Genomic DNA, 17,206 nt, shown 5'->3' with positions numbered 1-17,206 from the left:
AGGAATGTGAGGACAAGCTCATGCCATTTCAGACATTTCCAAGTGATACTGAGAGAGATGTTAAAGGTGCAAAATGAGGGTGCTGAATGACCTCACAATGTGGGAACGGTGGGCCCATTTTAATATGAAATTCAAAACAAATTCATGACAAAAGGATATAATACAAAATGACAACATAATCATTACACTCCCCTCTCCCCTAGAAGTAAAAATCATTATAATCCTCTTTCTCTCCACCATGAAAGGATGAGATAAAGGCTCAGCAGCAGCCCCCGTGAAACACATGGTCACCACTTCACCACTGTGAAGAGGTGTTACTAAGACGATTTGGTCCGACTCAGAGAAGGAAAGAGACAACTCTGCCCTTAGCCTGATCAGGCCCACAGGAAGGAACCACATTGGGGGCAGCCTTTGAGAGTTTGGCAATGAGAGAGAACCTTCTTTAGGAGGGGACTCCCTGTTGCCGACCTTGAAAAAGCAAGGATGGGACATTCTTTTACTGGGGCTGTTGCAGAGGGGATGTGCCCAGGAGGTAGAGACTGCTTGGACTACTATTTTAGAGGTTGGGCCACCCTGGTTGAGAACCACAGCACCTTGTATTCCTAAACTGCTTGAATCAGCGGGTGCACGTTAGGACAGACGAAGTCAGGCCTCATTGGAGCAGACTGCCTTTGCGAGTGGTAGAAGGTAAAATGTGAAGGGGAATGCTCTGGAGGAGGTTTGTCATGGCAGGTGGGCCAGCATGAGACCATTCAGATTCTCCAAGGCTCCAGAGATTACTTGGCTGGGAGCATCCCTCTGATGTGGTGCGGGGACTCCTACCTTTAACAGGACCTGGCTGGGCATCTGTGGGAGGCAGAATAAATGGTTTATTAACTTAAGAGAGCGAGAGACTCACCTGGGGGGTTCCACAAAACCACTTAAAAAGACTTGTACCTGGATTCTTGAGCCAACCCTCAGAAAACTTATCTAGATCTGGAGTAGGGCTCAGGAAGCTGCACTTTTAATAAGCTTCCTGGGCAGTCCCACCACAGTGGTCCATGGATAAAGTGACCAAATTATTGTGTATTCTCGGTTGCTTTTGGGAGTCAAAGTGGGCAATGTTAAAAACTGCAGCAGGCATACGTATAAACAGGGAATATTCAAGGCAAACAGAGGTGTATAGTTATTCTATGCATGAATCAGATTTGAGAAAAGCTAGCCTGGTGGTTAAAGAACACAACCCTTGGGACAGACAGACCAGATTCTGTCCTACTTACTTGTGTGATTTTGACCAAGTTCTTTTATCCTTCTGACTGTTTCTTCATATGGAAAAGAGCTATGGCTGTACATTTAGCACAATATTCTCTTTTGGCAAAGGTTGCTCTGGGTCCATTTGTGTTCTCTGCAACTTAATCCTTTCCGGTGTGCAAGCATTTTTAAGTTGTTTGGTGAAGTATTACATTTGACTTGCAACTGTTCATTACTTTGGGCAAAGCTTATATAATGCTGCAGAGACTAGAACCTATGCAGAGATAGTGAGAGGATGTTATAAGCTTATTCTGCCGGTTTATAAAAAAGTTTAACCTTTTCTCCTCTTCCTCCGCCTGCCACCAAGAGATGAGAAAGAAGGCAGAGCCTGGAAATGCACACCAAGCAATACTTCTGTGTCAGTTTGCCTTTTATTCCTCTGCCAGTACTTCCCAGAGAGATTTCACCAAAAGTGCCTAAGCTTGCCATGGCCATTGTTGTGAAGAAAATTTATCTCTATTGCTAGTCACATCCCCTTTTCCTTCTCCTGGGCGCTTAATGGATGTTTGGGGGCAGGAAATAAAATTTAAACTAAAAAAAAACAAAAAAAGAAGGGGATGTGACCTGGGCACCGACTGGGGACACCCCCCCCCCCCGAACTGACCCAATTCCTTCTGCTTTTTTGGAGGGGGATGGGGGCTGCCTTTTTTCCTTGCATGGGAGGATGGATTTTAGATTTGCAGAGTGCTTGGCTGGAGGCTGCTGAGCCGACTTGCCTGGAGAGGAGGTTTCAGATTTCACTGTGCAAACCTTTTTCCACACTAAGCCGGGAGCTGTGACTCAGCCTCGCTGCTGCCTTCCCTCCCTCCCCTCCCCTCCCCTCCCCTCCCCCCTCCCTCCCTTTCCCTCTTCCCCTCTGGCTCTGAGCATTGGGTTGAGCCGCCTTCATCTTGCTGAGCCTTTAGAAGGCATGGGATCCCAGGCCCATGCCCACTTCTTTCCTGTGTTTGGCTTCAGCTTTGGGTAGAGCTTTGCAGGAAGTGCCTGGCCTCTGCGGCCACCGTGTCACCAGGTGGCCAGGCCCAGAGAGGTTTTCCCGCTGGGTGTTGCTGGCAGAGGAGGGGAGAGCAAGGCCTCTCTCTCAATTTGCTCTGGTTCTGGGGAGACAGTGGCTTTCCAAATCCCCAAATAATGCAAATAATGCAAGGTCCCCCTGTGGTGTGGGGACCTCGGGTATGAAAACCCGCAGGGTGAGAGGAAGGCAGGTCCCTGTGTGCTGGTTAGAAGCAGGAGGAGGCAACTGAGGGCTTTCTTCCCGCCCGTCACACTTGCATCGGAGCAGTCTTGGGGGGTCAGTGAAATGAGGGGTGCTGAGTCCACATGAGCTGGACAGTGGGCTGAGCCCTCAGGTGGGATGCAGGAGGGGTGGCCAGCCATCCAGAACTCAGGCTTAAAAGCATCAGTTCCTCAGACGTCGGTTTGGGGAGGTGTGTGCAGAGGGAATAGGGCTGGGTTTTTAGTTGCCAGGGAGCCTCCTCACGACCCCATGGCATCTGGCTGCAAACCTGGCCCCTCAGTCTCACCTGGTGGGGGTGAAGCATCCACGTCGGAGCCGATGGTCCCCCTGGACACGGGCCAGCAGACCCTCACGGGGTGGGGGGATGACTTGGTTTTGCACCAGGTTTTAGCCTGGATATCGTGGAACCAGCACGTGGTTTCACAAACATGAATTCTTGCAGTTCTTGGGGTTAGCCTTGGGGCCCTGAGCCTGACCCTGAAGTTCTTACTGGAGACTCAGTGTTGATTTGACCTTGGTTGTGAGCTCAGCGCAGTCACGGGCCTGGAAATCAGGTGGCATGCTCAGTGTTCTTCCAGGCGATAAAGAATATGTTGACTTTTTAAGATTGTTATTTTTTAAAAAACAGTTCAAAGGTTCTTAGGATATGTGGATGCTGGTAATTCTGAGCTAATGGAAAAGCCGGGCCCAGAGGAGGAGTTGGGGGCAGAGGATGGGACCTGTTGAAGGAGGTGGGGAGGGCACGGCCGGCCGCCCTAAAGAGTGACAGTGATGTTTTAGAGCTGAGGGGACCTCTATCCATTGTCGAGTTCACGGGCCCAATTTTAAGTCAGCAAAACTGAGACATGGATGGCTTAAGTGAACCGCACCATCTCAGGTGTGCAGCCCCCTGGACAAGACCAGAGCCTCTCGCTTCTGAGACATTCCCACCATGGCTTAGAGCTGCCCACCTGCCCCACCTGGAGGATGAGTCCCAGGTTGCAGGGCCAGAGCAGAGAGCCCCGTGGCCCAGGGGGACCATTCAGGTTCACGGGGAGTGAGGCCCTGACAGCTGAAGCCTTCCACCCGTGCCCAGCTGCTGTGGGAAGCAGCTCCCATGGTTGGCAAGTTTCGAGTAGGGGTTGCTGTAATTTAGGAAAAGAAGGCCTCGTGTTTATTTTATTTAAACAAGCAGACAAACCTGTGATTCCCAGAAGGAAGTGGAAGCTGGAGTCAGACCTGTTTTGAAGGGTGGGGTACAGAATTAGGATTCTGCATTAACAGGGTTTTGTGTTTTTTAATACAGTTGACCCCTCCCCAGCTGTCCTTGGGGATGCTGAGTGAAAGCTAGTTAAGTGCCTTTGCAAATCCTCAGGAGGAGGAGGCAGAACTTGACCATGGCCTTGGACTGTCCTGCAAGGACAATACAAAACCCAAAGTCCAGGGGGTCTGTGGGTGATAACCCAACACAACGATCTTGGTAACTAAAGCCCCTATGATGGTCCGTGGATTAAGGGTCCATGGGATTAAGAGGTACCAGGGTGCCTCTGTGCAGCTCTTGGGGTCCTCCTGCTACACTCACCCCAGAACTAGCCTCTGCTGGGACCCTCCTGTGGACACACACACAGGCAGAACCCAGCCTGGCCTTTGCGGCTGGCACCTGAGTGCAGACACCAGGGACCCAGGTGGATCGGCATGGCAACCAGCACAGTGCCAGGCCGGGTGGGGGTAGTGCAGGATCTCTGCCCTGGCTGTCTGCTGGAGTCCCATGGGAATCTTTTACAGCCACCAGGGCCCAGGCCACCCCGGGCGTCTGACTCGGTCTGTGTTGGGCCCGCCTATGTTATGTTTTCAAAGCTCCCCAGGTGACGCTGCCCTGTAGCCAGGGCTAAGGACACCTGTTAGAAGGCATGTGACCAGCTGGGACCGGAGGTGGAGGAATGGGGTGAGGCAGATGCGTGGGAGGGAGCTGGGACTTTGGCCGTGTGGGCGCCCGCAGCTCGGTGGCCGGTCTTAGCCTGCAGTGAGCACCTGGCCAGTCCAGCCGTGGCTCCTCCCGGCTGCCCACGTGGAAGGAAGTGAGAACAGCCCCGTTTCAGGCTCTGGAAGCCCGAGAGTGGCCCTGTGCTGGGCCCTGTGCCCACCTGGCCTGGGCAGTGTTTGGTGGTGGCAGTTGTTGTAAACTGGTGACTGACCGCCCCGGAGGCCACCTGTGCTGTAGCCTTGGGCTGCTTGCAGGTGAGTCACAGTGACGTGACTTAACCCAGTTGGGATGACCTCTTGGAAATCCCAGGTGCCCTTTGGATGGAGTCGAGAAGTGGCCCTCATGTGAGATTTGGAACAGGCTGGACCATTGTAAGTTGATGTCCCAGTGAGGGGGTCCCCTGAATTAGAACAGTTCTGGGAACAGAGCTACCAAAGGGCCAAGGGCTTGGAAGCACGTGTGGGCTTTGTGGTTTGGCCTGGGATGGGGCTGACTGCCGTCAGGTGCCTGTAGGAAGGTGTTAGCTCTATATCTAGGTACCCCCAAATAGGGAGCCTGCTGTAGCATAAGCCGCTCTCTGTGCTCACAGGGACACTGGCTGGGAGAGGCCTGCATCCTGTTTCCTGGCCCTGCACCTAGGTCAGCAGGATCAGGTCGGATCCCACAGACAAGGTAAAAGGATGTCCCTGACAGCAAGACACTGGCATTTGGGGTCCACCTTTCAGGGCCCCCTCCCGCTGCCCCACAGCTATCGAAAGCCCAGCCTCGTGTCGCCTGACGAGGGGGCTGCTGCTTCGTCCCCTCTTCGCGCTGCCGTCTTTGGCCAGTCAGTTATGAAGGTGAGATCAGCCTACCTGAGGCCCCTGTTCCACGCCTGGAGGTGACTGGTGGGGCATGGAGCCCCTCTCCTGGCTCTAACACAGGCTGCTTCTCTGCAACGTAGATGCACCATTCGGGACGCCGCCGGGGTACAGCTGTGCCACGGACCGGGCCGAGGAGCAGCGCCGGCACCAGGACGGGCTGCCCTACGTGGATGACTCACCCTCCTCCTCGCCCCACCTCGGCAGCAAGGGCAGGGGCAGCCGGGACGCACCGGAGTCCACCAAAGTGGTGAGTCCCGGGGTGGGAGGGCGGGTGCCAGCAGTAGCAAGTGGGTCATGGGGCAGCCAACAGTCGGAAGTCAGTTACTAAAGCCCTTATTCCCCCATCTGGTGCATGGGGACCGCCTGCTGGAAGCATGAGCTGGGGGATTGTGGGGCTCTGTCGGCGGGGCATGGACGAGGCAGGCAACCCGTGCTGAGGCCCAGAACTCGGCTGCCGTCTAAAGCAGCGGAAACTGGGGTGGTGGCCCCAGCAGGGTGGTGTCCGCACCCAGAGCACTGGCCCCCTTTTGCCAGAGGAGAGGCTGAGATGACTCATCCACTTTCCAGGGTCTTTCTCCTGAGGTCTCATTGTCATTAATGATCCCGCCGTCACCTCCACTCTACAGATGGAGAACTGAGGCCCCGAGGTCCATGGCGAGTGCAAGCTGGCACATCCTGCAGGTGCCTCTCTCGTGGGCACACGGCTGGGGTGGTGGCGGAGCTGGTGTGCCAGCCCAGCCTGGCTCAGTGTCCTCACGCTCCCAGCGGTCCCACGGCTCAGGCGGGCACTTCTGAGGTGCATTAGGGCCCAGCCGGTCACCCCTTTGACCTGTCGGGATCATTCCTTTTGGGCTGAGAGGGTGCTGTCCTTGGGGCACCTCTGTCTTTCTGGTCCCACTGTCCCTGAGGACAGACACCTTCCCCCTTCTGCTTAGCTTGTTTCTGGGTAATCTCCACTCTGAGTTTAAAAATGAGAGAGAGGGACTTCTCTGGTGGTCCAGTGGTTAAGACTCTGTGCTTCCACTGCAGGGGGCACAGGTTTGATCCCTGGTCGGGAAACTAAGATCCTGCATGCTGCATAGCGCAGCAAAAAAAAAAGAGAGAGAGAGAAAGAGTGAGAGGACTCTGCTTTTCCCTGTGGCTGGAAGCATATCTTTTCACTGCAGTGGCCTCTCCGCTGGGCTGGCGCCTTAGCTGCAGAACTACTTCTTTCTTTTGCTTTTGTGATTTCTGAAGACCGCCGTGCTGGGCAGGCTTCTCATCCTGAAACGGGGGTGGGAGGGGAGCCCATGTGTAATGCATACCTCCCTCGTGCAGCTTCTGACCAAACAGCCAGTTTCACCATTTTACAGACGAGGAGACTGAGGTTCAGAGAGGCAAAGTGACTTGCTTGAGGCCACACAGCTACCAGATCTGAAGCCTTCCCCACCCCTCAGCTGACAGTCTTTCCCTCAACTGCCTTGCCTTTTTTTGATTCATCCCCTTTCTTCCTGCGTTGTGGGTGTCACTTGGTACAGACAAGCATCCTTACGGCTGAGCCCTGAACTTGGACAGTCGTCCCTGTCCATCTATGGTCCCTGAGGACTGTCTTCCCCCCGCACGACCTTGCTCTACTTCAGGCCCCTTGAGGAGGCTGCTCTGCCCTCCCTGTGCCCCAGGCCCTTTGCGGCTGGATGCCCACCTACCTCTCCCTGGGCTCCTGCCCTCAGACCCCTGCCACACTGACTTGGGGTTCTGCCCCCACCTTTTAGCCCCCAGTTGAGGGGCTTATCTGCTGTGGAGCCTGTCCAGATCCAGGTGCTCACCCCCTCCTGCCTCGCGGAGCCCACAGGCATTTCTCACGTTACACACAAGGCAAGAGGCTGCACCTGCTTGCCAGGCCTGGGGGCTCCAGTCCCCAGCAGGCCACCTGGCGCAGAGAGGTGTCAGGAAGCACCTGGGTGAGATGGGGACCTGATCAGAGGAGGGCTGCACTGTTTTGTTCCAGAAGCCCCGTGGTTAGGTGCTTGGAGCCCCAGGGTGGGCACCCTTCACTCCCCTGGAGACAGGCACAGCCCTGACTTTCTGGGTCCCCCGTCAGCTCTGCAGTGAGACTTCCTTCTTTCATCTTTGATTATGGGTTTGAAGACGATGCAGCTGTCACTTTCTAGCACCCACAGAAAGCATGGTGGTCTTGAGGTCACAGCTGCCTCATCCCCATCAGCCAGGGGAGGGATCCCTGCTCATCCCTCTCCGTCCCTACCTTCCCGGGTGGGGCTCATCCCCGGCCGCCAAGCTTGGGCCCTTTGAGCGGTGAACTGTCAGGAGGACCTTCCTGGGGATTCCATGGCAACTTGGGGGCTTGGTGGCCTCCTGGGGTGCAGGTCAGCTCCGTGCATACCCGTCCCCAGGGGTGGGTAAGGGGTCAGCAGAGGCCAGGCCCCCCCATTGCCTGGGGCACTGTGGAAAGGATGCAGGTGGCCATGTAGGGTAGATCCTGGTGACCGAGGCTGTCCCAGCGCTGAGCGTCAGTGACATTCTCCATCCCTGGTCGTTCTCAGAGGTGCCTGCCAGTCTTGTCTGTGTTTCCCCTGGACCCATGACTATGCAATGCCAGCCAGCGAGTGTCAGGATAAGGATGAGGGTCTGGGCATCACCCCCGGCTGCCATCCTGCGGGGAGGCGGTGTCCTTTGTTCTGCAGCTGTGCTGACCACCACATCCCAGCCAGGAGCAGCCCAGCCCTCACGGCCCAGGTTCTGCGCCCCAATCACCCCAGGCCCCAGGGTGGGGGTGGGGCTGGCAGCTGGCTGGCGGGTGGCAGTTCTATTCCCCTGGGTCCCTCCCTCAGCTTCCCTACCTTGTTTTGCCACACCCAGTTCATTTTTTATTTTTTATTTGTTCTTTTAGCCTCAGGATTGTGTTGCCTTGCCCTCTCCCCTCCTGGGCAGCAGTGAGAGGAGGCCTCCTTCCTTCCTTCTTCCACTCGCCCTTTTCCTCCAGCTTCCTCCCTCGGTCTCCCGTCTGGACTGGGTGCATTCACTCGCCCTTCCCAGTGCAGGCACGTGCCGAGGTGGGGTCGTAAACATCGCTGGTCCCCGCCCTGGCCTTTGCTCTCTCTTCTGCACTTCCCCTCCACCCTCTCTCCTCCGGGTGGGGTGGGCCAGTGTCCAAGCTGAGCCGAGCCGTCCTTGTCTGCTGCCACTGGCCCGTTTGAGGCTCAGAAGAAGGTTGTAGTCTGAGGAGAGGTGCCCTCGCCCCCGCCCAGACGTTCCCTTGAGCTGGCTGCACCCTTTGGAACAGAGAGCTGGACGGGGCGCTGTCCTGCCTACGTGCCTTTTCCGCCCGGCTCTCCAGGCCGCGGCGGTGGGAGCAGCCCCACTGGCCGTGCTCACAGTAGTGGGGTTGTTCCCGGGCGCACGAGCCTTCACCCTGGACCCGCTGGGAGGCACGTGCACGGTCCGCTGGGAGCTTGCTTCCCCGAGGCGCCTCCGCTCGCGACGTGGCCTCTGTGGTCTGAGGTGAGAGGAGATGATGGGATCCCTCCACCCTGCACATCTGTGCTGATGGTGGTGGCACTGGGGGCCCAGAGCAGGCTGCGCGGATGGTCCTAGACCCCAGGACCCGCTTGTCTCACGGACAGGGGTTCCCTGGAGGGGCCCTTGGAGCTTCGTAAAGATGCGGCCAAGCCAGGGCCCAGCCAGCGGTTCTGGATCCTCTCATTGGTTGGTTTATCTTGTGAGTCTTCGTGGAGCACCTGTGTGTTCCGGGCGCTGTGCCCCAGAGGCTCCCATTCTTGGAGCCGCTGCCCAGCATGGCCTGGACGGGGGCTGTGGTGTGGGACGTGGGTGTCCTTTCCCCGGAGTGGCTCTAAGCCAAAAATCTGATGGCTGTCCCCCATGTGTGCACACACAGCTGTCTCCCATTCACCCACAGGCTGGGAAACCAATGACGGAAAGCACAGGGCTGTTACATCCCCTTCTCTGGACACAGGGCCCCAGCCGTCTGGCGCCTCCCTCAGACTACAGTGAGGCCGGTCAGCACAGGCCGGGCAGAGGGAGGGGGCAGCCTCAGCCTGGTGGAGCACAGGCCATGGGTACGGCCAACCTGACACCGGCTTGCCTTGTTGGTGGTCCAGGAGCAAGTGAGGGCTGTGGCCAGGAAGTCGATGAAAACAGCACTTTCATTGCCTTTGGAGTCATCATCTCTTTTAGTTTCCTGGGCATCTGTAATAAAGTACCACAGACCGTGTGGCTTAAAAAACAGAGGTTGATTTATCCCAGTTGTGGAGGCTGGAAGTCAGCAGGGTTGGTTTTTCCCGGGGCCTCTCTCCTTGGCTTAGAGATGCCCGTCTTCTCCCTATGTCTTCCCGCTCTGTGTGTCTGTGTCCTAATCTCCTTCTCTTGTTCTTTTTTATATTGAGGCATTGACATATAACATATTCGTTGTAGGTGTACAACATAACGATTCAATATATGTGTATATTGTAAAATGATCGCTAACCATAAGTCAACATCCATCACCACACGATTACAAATTTGTTTTCTTGTGATGAGAACTCTTAAGATCTATTCTTTCAGCAACTTTCATGTATACGATACAGTATCATTAACTATAGTCACCATGCTGTTCATTACATCCCCAGGGCTTATTTATTTTATAACTGGAAGTTTGTACCTTTTGATCGCCTAGTCTCTTCTTAGAAGGATACCAGTCATTTTGGACTAGGGCCCACCCTAATGACCTCATTTTAACTTGATTACTTCTCTAAAGACCCTTTCTCTGCACACAGTAACATTCTCGAGCACCAGGGACACATCGCCCCCATAACACCATCACAAGTAGGGGTGGAATGTGGTCTTCCAGCCTCTTGGACCCTACCCCCTGCATCTGCATCCAGGGGCGTATCAGCTCTGTGCTTCTGAGGCAAAGGCAGCAGAGCATCACCCCACATATAGGAGGGGCGTTTAGTAGTAGGGAGAGGGGACCTTGCCGTAGCCCACATGTATGCGGGTCCAGAGTCTGGTAAGCAGGCTCAGAAGAGCAGGTTCAAGGGACAAAGACCCTGAACCCAGGGGATGGGGTTTCCCTTGGGCAGGTGGCCACAGCCCCCAGCCCCACCACTGTGGCTGGGAGGGAGGCGGTGCTGCCTGGGCCTGGTTGGTCCAAGGGTCAGGTGGCAGTGGCACAGAGGCCGGCGAGGCAGGTACCAGGAGAGGAGAGGGGAGCTGTGGAAGGAGTCGGGGTGGCCGTGTGGGGGGCCCGACGCCCCCTGGGCTCAGCCTCTTCCAGGACAGCCACTCCTTGGTCACGGGTAGAAGGTGTGGAGAGAGGCCTTGCCCACCCTGCTCAGCTCCAAACTGCCCGTTTCCTGGGGTCAAGACCAAGGGTGGCCTTCGGCTTAGCTGGATGACCATCCAGAATTTGCAGCGACCACAGTCGAGCTGACACGCCAGGACTCCCGTGCCTTCCTAATTTAATCCCACCTGGAACCTTCTTGGGAAGCTTGTCCTCAGGTTGGCAAGCCAGCTTCCTCTCTGAGAGGGGCCGCCTCAAGCACCCTACCCCGGGTCTGATTTTTGTCTGTTTCTCCTGCAGAGTGAGCTGGACTTGGAAAAGGGCTCGGAGATGAGGAAATGGGTCCTGTCTGGAATCCTGGCTAGCGAGGAGACTTACCTGAGCCACCTGGAGGCGCTGCTGCTGGTGAGGAGGGTGCAGGGGCTGAGCGGGCAGGATGGGCCCTGGCGAGCTCTGCTCACGCGTCCCAGGTCCCAGGTCAGCCTGGGAGCAGCCCACCCTCCCAGGATCCTCGACACACCTGTGGGCAGGCAGGACATGCCACCTCTGTGGAGGTTGGGCCTCCCCAAGGGGCAGTGGATGCCAGTGAAAGACTCGGGTACCAAACCAAGCTGGCTTTAAATTTTTATTGTTAACGGAATTTTAAAAATAAAAGCATGGGGCTTCCCTGGTGGCGCAGTGGTTGAGAATCTGCCTGCTAATGCAGGGGACACGGGTTCGAGCCCTGGTCTGGGAAGATCCCACATGCCGCGGAGCAGCTGGGCCCGTGAGCCACAATTACTGAGCCTGCGCGTCTGGAGCCTGTGCTCTGCAACAAGAGAGGCCCGCGCACCACGATGAAGAGTGGCCCCTGCTTGCCGCAACTAGAGAAAGCCCTTGCACAGAAACGAAGACCCAACGCAGCCAAAAATAAATAAATAAATAAAAATTTAAAAAAAAAATAATAATAAAAGCATGTATGTCACGTGACCACAGTGCACTTGACAAGTGGCGAGACCTGACATCTGTGCTGCCCCACCAGTCACCTGTGCCTTCTTTCAGCCCATGAAACCTTTGAAGGCTGCTGCCACCACCTCTCAGCCGGTGCTGACGAGCCAGCAGATCGAGACCATCTTCTTCAAAGTGCCTGAGCTCTACGAGATCCACAAGGAGTTCTACGACGGGCTCCTCCCCCGCCTGCAGCAGTGGAGCCACCAGCAGCGCGTGGGCGACCTATTCCAGAAGCTGGTGAGTGACCCGGAGCAGGGACCCAGCAGCCTCCTGGGGGTGACGGGGTGACGGGCGGGGGCCAGGCCTCTCCCTGAGCCTGGTGCCACCTGCGGGCGAGGCTGCTGAGGGCACGATGGGGAGGGAGAGTCTGGGACACATCTTACTGCCTGGGATGCCGAATGGGGGCTGCGGGGAGGGGGCGCCGCCACAGCACCACTGCTGGACCCCGCGTGAAAGCGAGGCTTCCCTCCCTCTGCTGGCCCCAATGCCATCTCTGGTCCTTTCCGGGTCCGCTCAGTTTTACTCAAGGTTCCCAGTCTCCAGACTGGTCCCCTCTGGACCACAAAGAAGCCGCTGCCCTGGGAACAGGACTCAGACTCTGGGCAGGGGGCTGGGGCAGGCAGAGCCTGGAGGGGCAGCACAGGTGGGGACAGCGGGGGTTTGTTGTACTTTATTTCATTTTTGCAGTTCTATGAATTAAAGGCTCTTGAATTAATCAAGAATTTTTTTTTAAAAAAGTGGTTTGGGGAGGGAAGGCTGGTCAATAAAAGTCAGGGTCATACGAGAGGAGCCCTTGGGTCCCCAGGGGGTCCCTGGCTGAGGAAGTGGTGAGAACAGGCCTTCCGTGTGGCCCCAGCTCCCACCGCAGCCATTTTGGGGACCTGGAGGCACGTTTAATGCTAGCGACTGTGACAGCAGCTCCCTGGAGCCTTGCAGGAATCAGGACGCGTCCTGTGGACAGGCTGGAGGAAGGCAGGAGGGCTGGTTTGTACCTGGGGACGGCCATGCCGGGCTGTGAACCGAGGGACCATGAGGCCATCTGGTCCCCGGGTAGAGGGTTCAGCTCTGATCAGGGGGCTCAAGGGGGCCTGCCGGTGCCCTGTCTCACCTGAGCTGAGGCAGCCCCACCAGGCAGGTCCCGTCTCCACCCCATGCAAGTGAGGAGGCCGAGGGGCAGGAGGTCACCTGCCCAGACGGTACCCCTGGTCTGTCTGCCTCCAGGAAGAGTGCTTTGCCCTGCCTTCAGGGGCATAATACTGGAGGGTGGGTGGTGCTGGATGACAGAACAAGGGTTTCTGCAAGGGCTCAGTGGGCCAAAAACTGGCTGGGAGTCCATTCGGCAGATGTAGCTCTGGGTCCCTGGTTAGAGGGAGGGAGAGGCGGCCGTGGGGGCAGGTCAGGGACCTTCTCTGGCCATTTGCTGACCTCGGGGCCCACGAGGAGCCAAGGATTCAGCTTTTAAAAAGTCAACGGGATTGGGAAAATCTAGTAATCAGATGAAGCGGTTTGGTGGACCCCTTGGCACTGGCCAGGCCACCCCCGGAAGGGACCAGGCTCGGGTGAACACTGAACTGAGACATGGGTAACGTAGAACTTGTCCCAGCAGAAGGGGTGGTTGAGGGACCTGAGGATGATGGAGAAAACTCTCAGATGGAGCTGCCGGATCGATGTTTGTCTTCCAAGGTGTGAGGTTCATGTGTGAGGGACCCCCCACCTCTGTGGGTCTAAAGGGGGAGCCAGTCTCTTTAGGTGGAGGCTGGTGGGGCATGTCTCTATATAAGGGGCAGCAAAGAGGCCACCTCCCAGCACTGTGAGCCCCCATCCTGGGACGCCCTCGAAGGCGGGTGCTGGGTAGGCCTGGGTGACCGGGAGTCCACCTCTGAGGACCCCTAATCCTGATTAAAGGGTTGCCCGGGCCTCCTGTGCTCTTTCCCTGGAGTGTTCTCCCTCCCGAGGGAAGCCGGTCCTCTGGGGGTGGGGTGGCCAAGGTCACCGGGCCCTCTCTAAGTGCCCAGAGCACGCGGTGAAAGAACGCCAGCCCCCAGCCCTCCTGGACCGCCCAGACGCCCAGCTGGCCCACCGCCGGCCTGTCTTGGCTCATACTGGGCTCTGGCGTTCCGCCCGGGTGTGGCTTTCCTGTTGGCCACCGCCCCAGGCTGCAGATTCTCCCGCCCGGGACCCCTTTCCCGTGGCCAGAGAGCGGAAGGCTGTGTTTTGACGCAGGTGCTCCCCATCGTTGAAGCCCACATCTTTGAAGAATTGTGTTGTGGGCAGAAACTGCAACCACACTCTTCCCCAAATAACACTCTGAAGTCACTCGGAAACTGAAAAAAAAAAAATTTAATAGTCTGATGAACACCAGAATTTGGAAAGTTTCCTCTGGTTTCCCTGGTGTCCTTGAACTACCTTCACATATCAGATGTTGCAGCGCAAAGACGTGGGGAGAGAGGTGGGGCTGCCGTGGGAAGTGGAGCCCCAGGAACCACGTGCTGCATGTTCACGTGTGTGCCGCCGGGGCCGGGCGCTGGGTCTCCCCAAGGACAGACAGACACCGTCCCCGTCCCTTTCAGATCAGCACAGCGGGGTCAGGCTCCCCAGCTAGGAGAGTCTTAGGACCCGAGGAGCCTGTGATGCCCCAGCCCTGGTACCTCTGCCACCCGGGAGCTCATGAGCCACACCTGGTAGCTAGGAAGCCCTGTCCTGACGGCGCCTTGACTCCCCTTCCTGTGGGGCTGTGGGTTATTGCTACCCATCCAGGGGCTTTGTTTCTGGCTGAATTTTTATCAGCTCCGGTTTTTTGTTTCTAATCATTTCAAACTTCCTGAATTGTTGCAAGAATAGCACAAAGAACTGGGTGTGCGCCGGATATACCAATTGTAACATTTTGCACTGATTGTAACATTTTGCCACATTTGCTTAATCTTTATCTCTTTCTCTCTCCTTTGTATACACCCCCCCCCCACACACACACACGCACACATGCTGAATAGTTTGAGAATAAAACGCAGATCCCTCTGCCCTTTTACCCTTAAATACTTCATCGTGTATTTGCTAAGGACATGCTCTTCCACAACCCACAGGACAGTCCTCCATCGGAGGACGGTTCACAGTTGAGTGATATTATTATTTAATATGAGATGCTTCTACAAATCTCTCCCAAGTTAGCCATCGTGTTCTTTGTAGCCATTTTCCTTCTGAGTCGGGATGCAGTCCAGGTCACGAGATGTACGTGGTTGTCAGGTCTCCTTAGTTTCTTTCCATCTGTACCAGTTTCTCAACCTCTGCTGGTCTTCCACAACCTTGACATTTTTCTGAAGGGTGCATTCTAGTTTGGGTCTGATGTTTCTTCAGGAATAGATTCAGGTTCTGCGCTTCTGGCAGGAAGAGAAAAAAAAAAACCACTGCAGTGATGCTGTGTCCTGTCGGTGCCTCACATCGGAGGGCATGTGATCTCCATTGGTTTATTGGTGCAGCTCGGGTTCTGATTAGTGCATAAATTGCTTGGAACTTCTCAAAAACCACTTGGAAGATGTGAGCTCCTGGAAGAGGGGGCAGGAGAGGTAATGAAAGAGGTTCTCCTCCCAAAGACCCTGTGTTAGTTTACTAAGGCTGCTACAGTCCGGGTGGCTCAAACAACAGAGATCTATCTCCCATTTCTGGAGGCTAGAAGTCTGAGATCCAGGTGTGAGCAGGGCTGATTTCTCCCGAGACCTCTCTCCTCGGCGCGTAGAGGCCGTCATCTCTGTGTCCTCATGTGGTCGTCCCTCTGTGTCTGTGTCCTAATCTTTTCTTCTCATAACGCCCCTAGTCAGATTGGATCAGGGCCCACTTGAATGGCTTCATTTTTGCCCAGTCACCTCTTTAGGTCCATCTCCAAATACAGTCACATTCTGAGGTGCTCAGGGTTAGGGCTTCAACATATGCATTTTGAGGGGACACAGTTCAACAGTGATATCCCCTCAGGACTTGGCTGAGCCGTTGCCTCTTTAGAGAGACCGCCCTGACCACAGTATCTAGAGCAGCCCCGCTGTTCTCGCCTGCTCTGCCTTCAGCCATCTGCCATATTACTTGTTGCTTTGCTTATTCATCGTGTGTCTCCTGCTATAGCCGGCTGCGCTGTGTCTGAATGATTCGAGGTGACAGTGCCTCAAGCAGGGCCTTTGTTTTTGTGGGAGACGCTCAGTGAGTGAGGGGGAGGGGGAGGAGGCAGGGCTCTGGGTCCAACCGGATGGCAGGGAACCTGGCGTCTGGAATGCAGCGACTCGTCCAGGTAATCAGCGGGGCCGGGCAGGGCCTTCTCCAGCTGCTGCTTTTTCTCTCGCGCCCCCAGGCCCGCATGCAGCCCCCTCAAGGAGCGAGTCCAGAAGACCAGACAGTGCCAAGGGCATCTGGGATTGCCATCTGAAGAAACATAAAATTCAATATAAATGCAAATGCACGTAGAAATAAAATTTAGGTTCGATGCAGACTGAACACCAGGATCAGCAGCAAAAGCCTCAGGCCTCCCGCTCCTGGTTGGCTGCAGTGGGAGGCCTGGCCAGCAGGTCACGGCGTCTGCCCTTACACCCCAGGCCGGGGTTTCCCTGCTGCCTCTGGAGGTGACCTGGGGCCCAGCGATGGTGGTGGCTGCACACAGGACCCCTCCCCCCAACCATGGAAGTCTTTACTCAACTGAGTGTTGGAGCAGGAGGCCGAGTGAGGAGACACTCTATTAATGCCTTTGGTTGAGAACAGGACAAACAAACACCTCTCGCCTTGCACCCGGCAGCAGAGGTCTCCCACCTGCCAGGTGTGTAGCATGACACCTGGGCCCCGTCACCAGGTCTGGGCTGGGCTCATGTCTGGGCAGCGCGAGCCCCTCTTCTCCAAGGGCAGCTCAACTGAGTGTTTCTTGCGTGTCTGAAGAGATCAGGTAGGAGCAGAGCAGTGGCCCCTCAGGCCAGGGATGAGTCCACTGAGGTCTCCCGCAGCCAGGATGAGAAGGGGCCGCTCCATCCCACCTGCTGGAGACGCTCATCCACGTTCACTGATATCCTGGAACTTCAGCTGCTGCTGGTGGCCCCATTTAAATGAGTGGGGTGGGAGGACGAAGAGAACTGCTACCCGCCCAGGGCTGTGAGTCACTTCTCAACGTGTCGCTTTGGAAGAAGAAAGCGTGCTTAGCGCGTGGGGAGGGGAAGCAGGTGGGAGGCAGTGACAGCGTGGAGGAGCTGAGTTTCCTGCAGCCCTGCACTGTCTGCCGCACCTGGGCTTCCTCCAGAGCTCTGCACAGAAGCCCGTTACCCAGAGGGATGGAGACCACCTGTCCCGTACCTGTCCCACACCTGCCCTACACCTGTCCCACACTCTCTTCCTTCCTCCCTGCAGGCCAGCCAGCTAGGTGTGTACCGGGCCTTTGTGGACAACTACGGAGTTGCCATGGAAACGGCTGAGAAGTGCTGTCAGGCCAACGCTCAGTTTGCAGAAATCTCTGAGGTACGTGTGACGCTGTTCAGACAGGTGCGCCCCTCCACCTCCTGAGGGTGGGCTGTGGGCTGGTCGTTGGCACACCGTGACCCGGGAGAACAAGGCACAGCAAACTAAGGTCT

At 56.2% G+C, this 17,206-nt stretch overlaps 1 protein-coding gene across 6 annotated transcripts in view; it reads left to right on the top strand.

Annotated features, from left to right (window-relative positions):
- BCR (BCR activator of RhoGEF and GTPase) overlaps positions 1-17,206 on the top strand; it is a 103,067-nt gene that overhangs the window by 48,361 nt on the left and 37,500 nt on the right. For all 6 annotated transcript variants that reach the window (XR_014251567.1, XM_082416262.1, XM_082416260.1 and 3 more), the window contains exons 2-5: positions 5,434-5,600; positions 10,929-11,033; positions 11,670-11,855; positions 16,986-17,093. Coding sequence is in view for 5 of the 6 variants with exons in the window: in XM_082416262.1 (XP_082272388.1) it covers positions 5,434-5,600; positions 10,929-11,033; positions 11,670-11,855; positions 16,986-17,093 (566 nt within the window). In the remaining variant the exon portion in view is untranslated. The remainder of the gene's footprint in view (positions 1-5,433; positions 5,601-10,928; positions 11,034-11,669; positions 11,856-16,985; positions 17,094-17,206) is intronic.

Source organism: Balaenoptera physalus, assembly GCF_965194825.1.
Source record: "Balaenoptera physalus genome assembly, chromosome: 12".
In the NCBI taxonomy this organism is placed as follows: Eukaryota; Metazoa; Chordata; class Mammalia; order Artiodactyla; family Balaenopteridae; genus Balaenoptera; species Balaenoptera physalus.
Note: the sequence above shows the minus strand (reverse complement) of the source record. Positions and strands in the feature narration are given on the sequence as shown.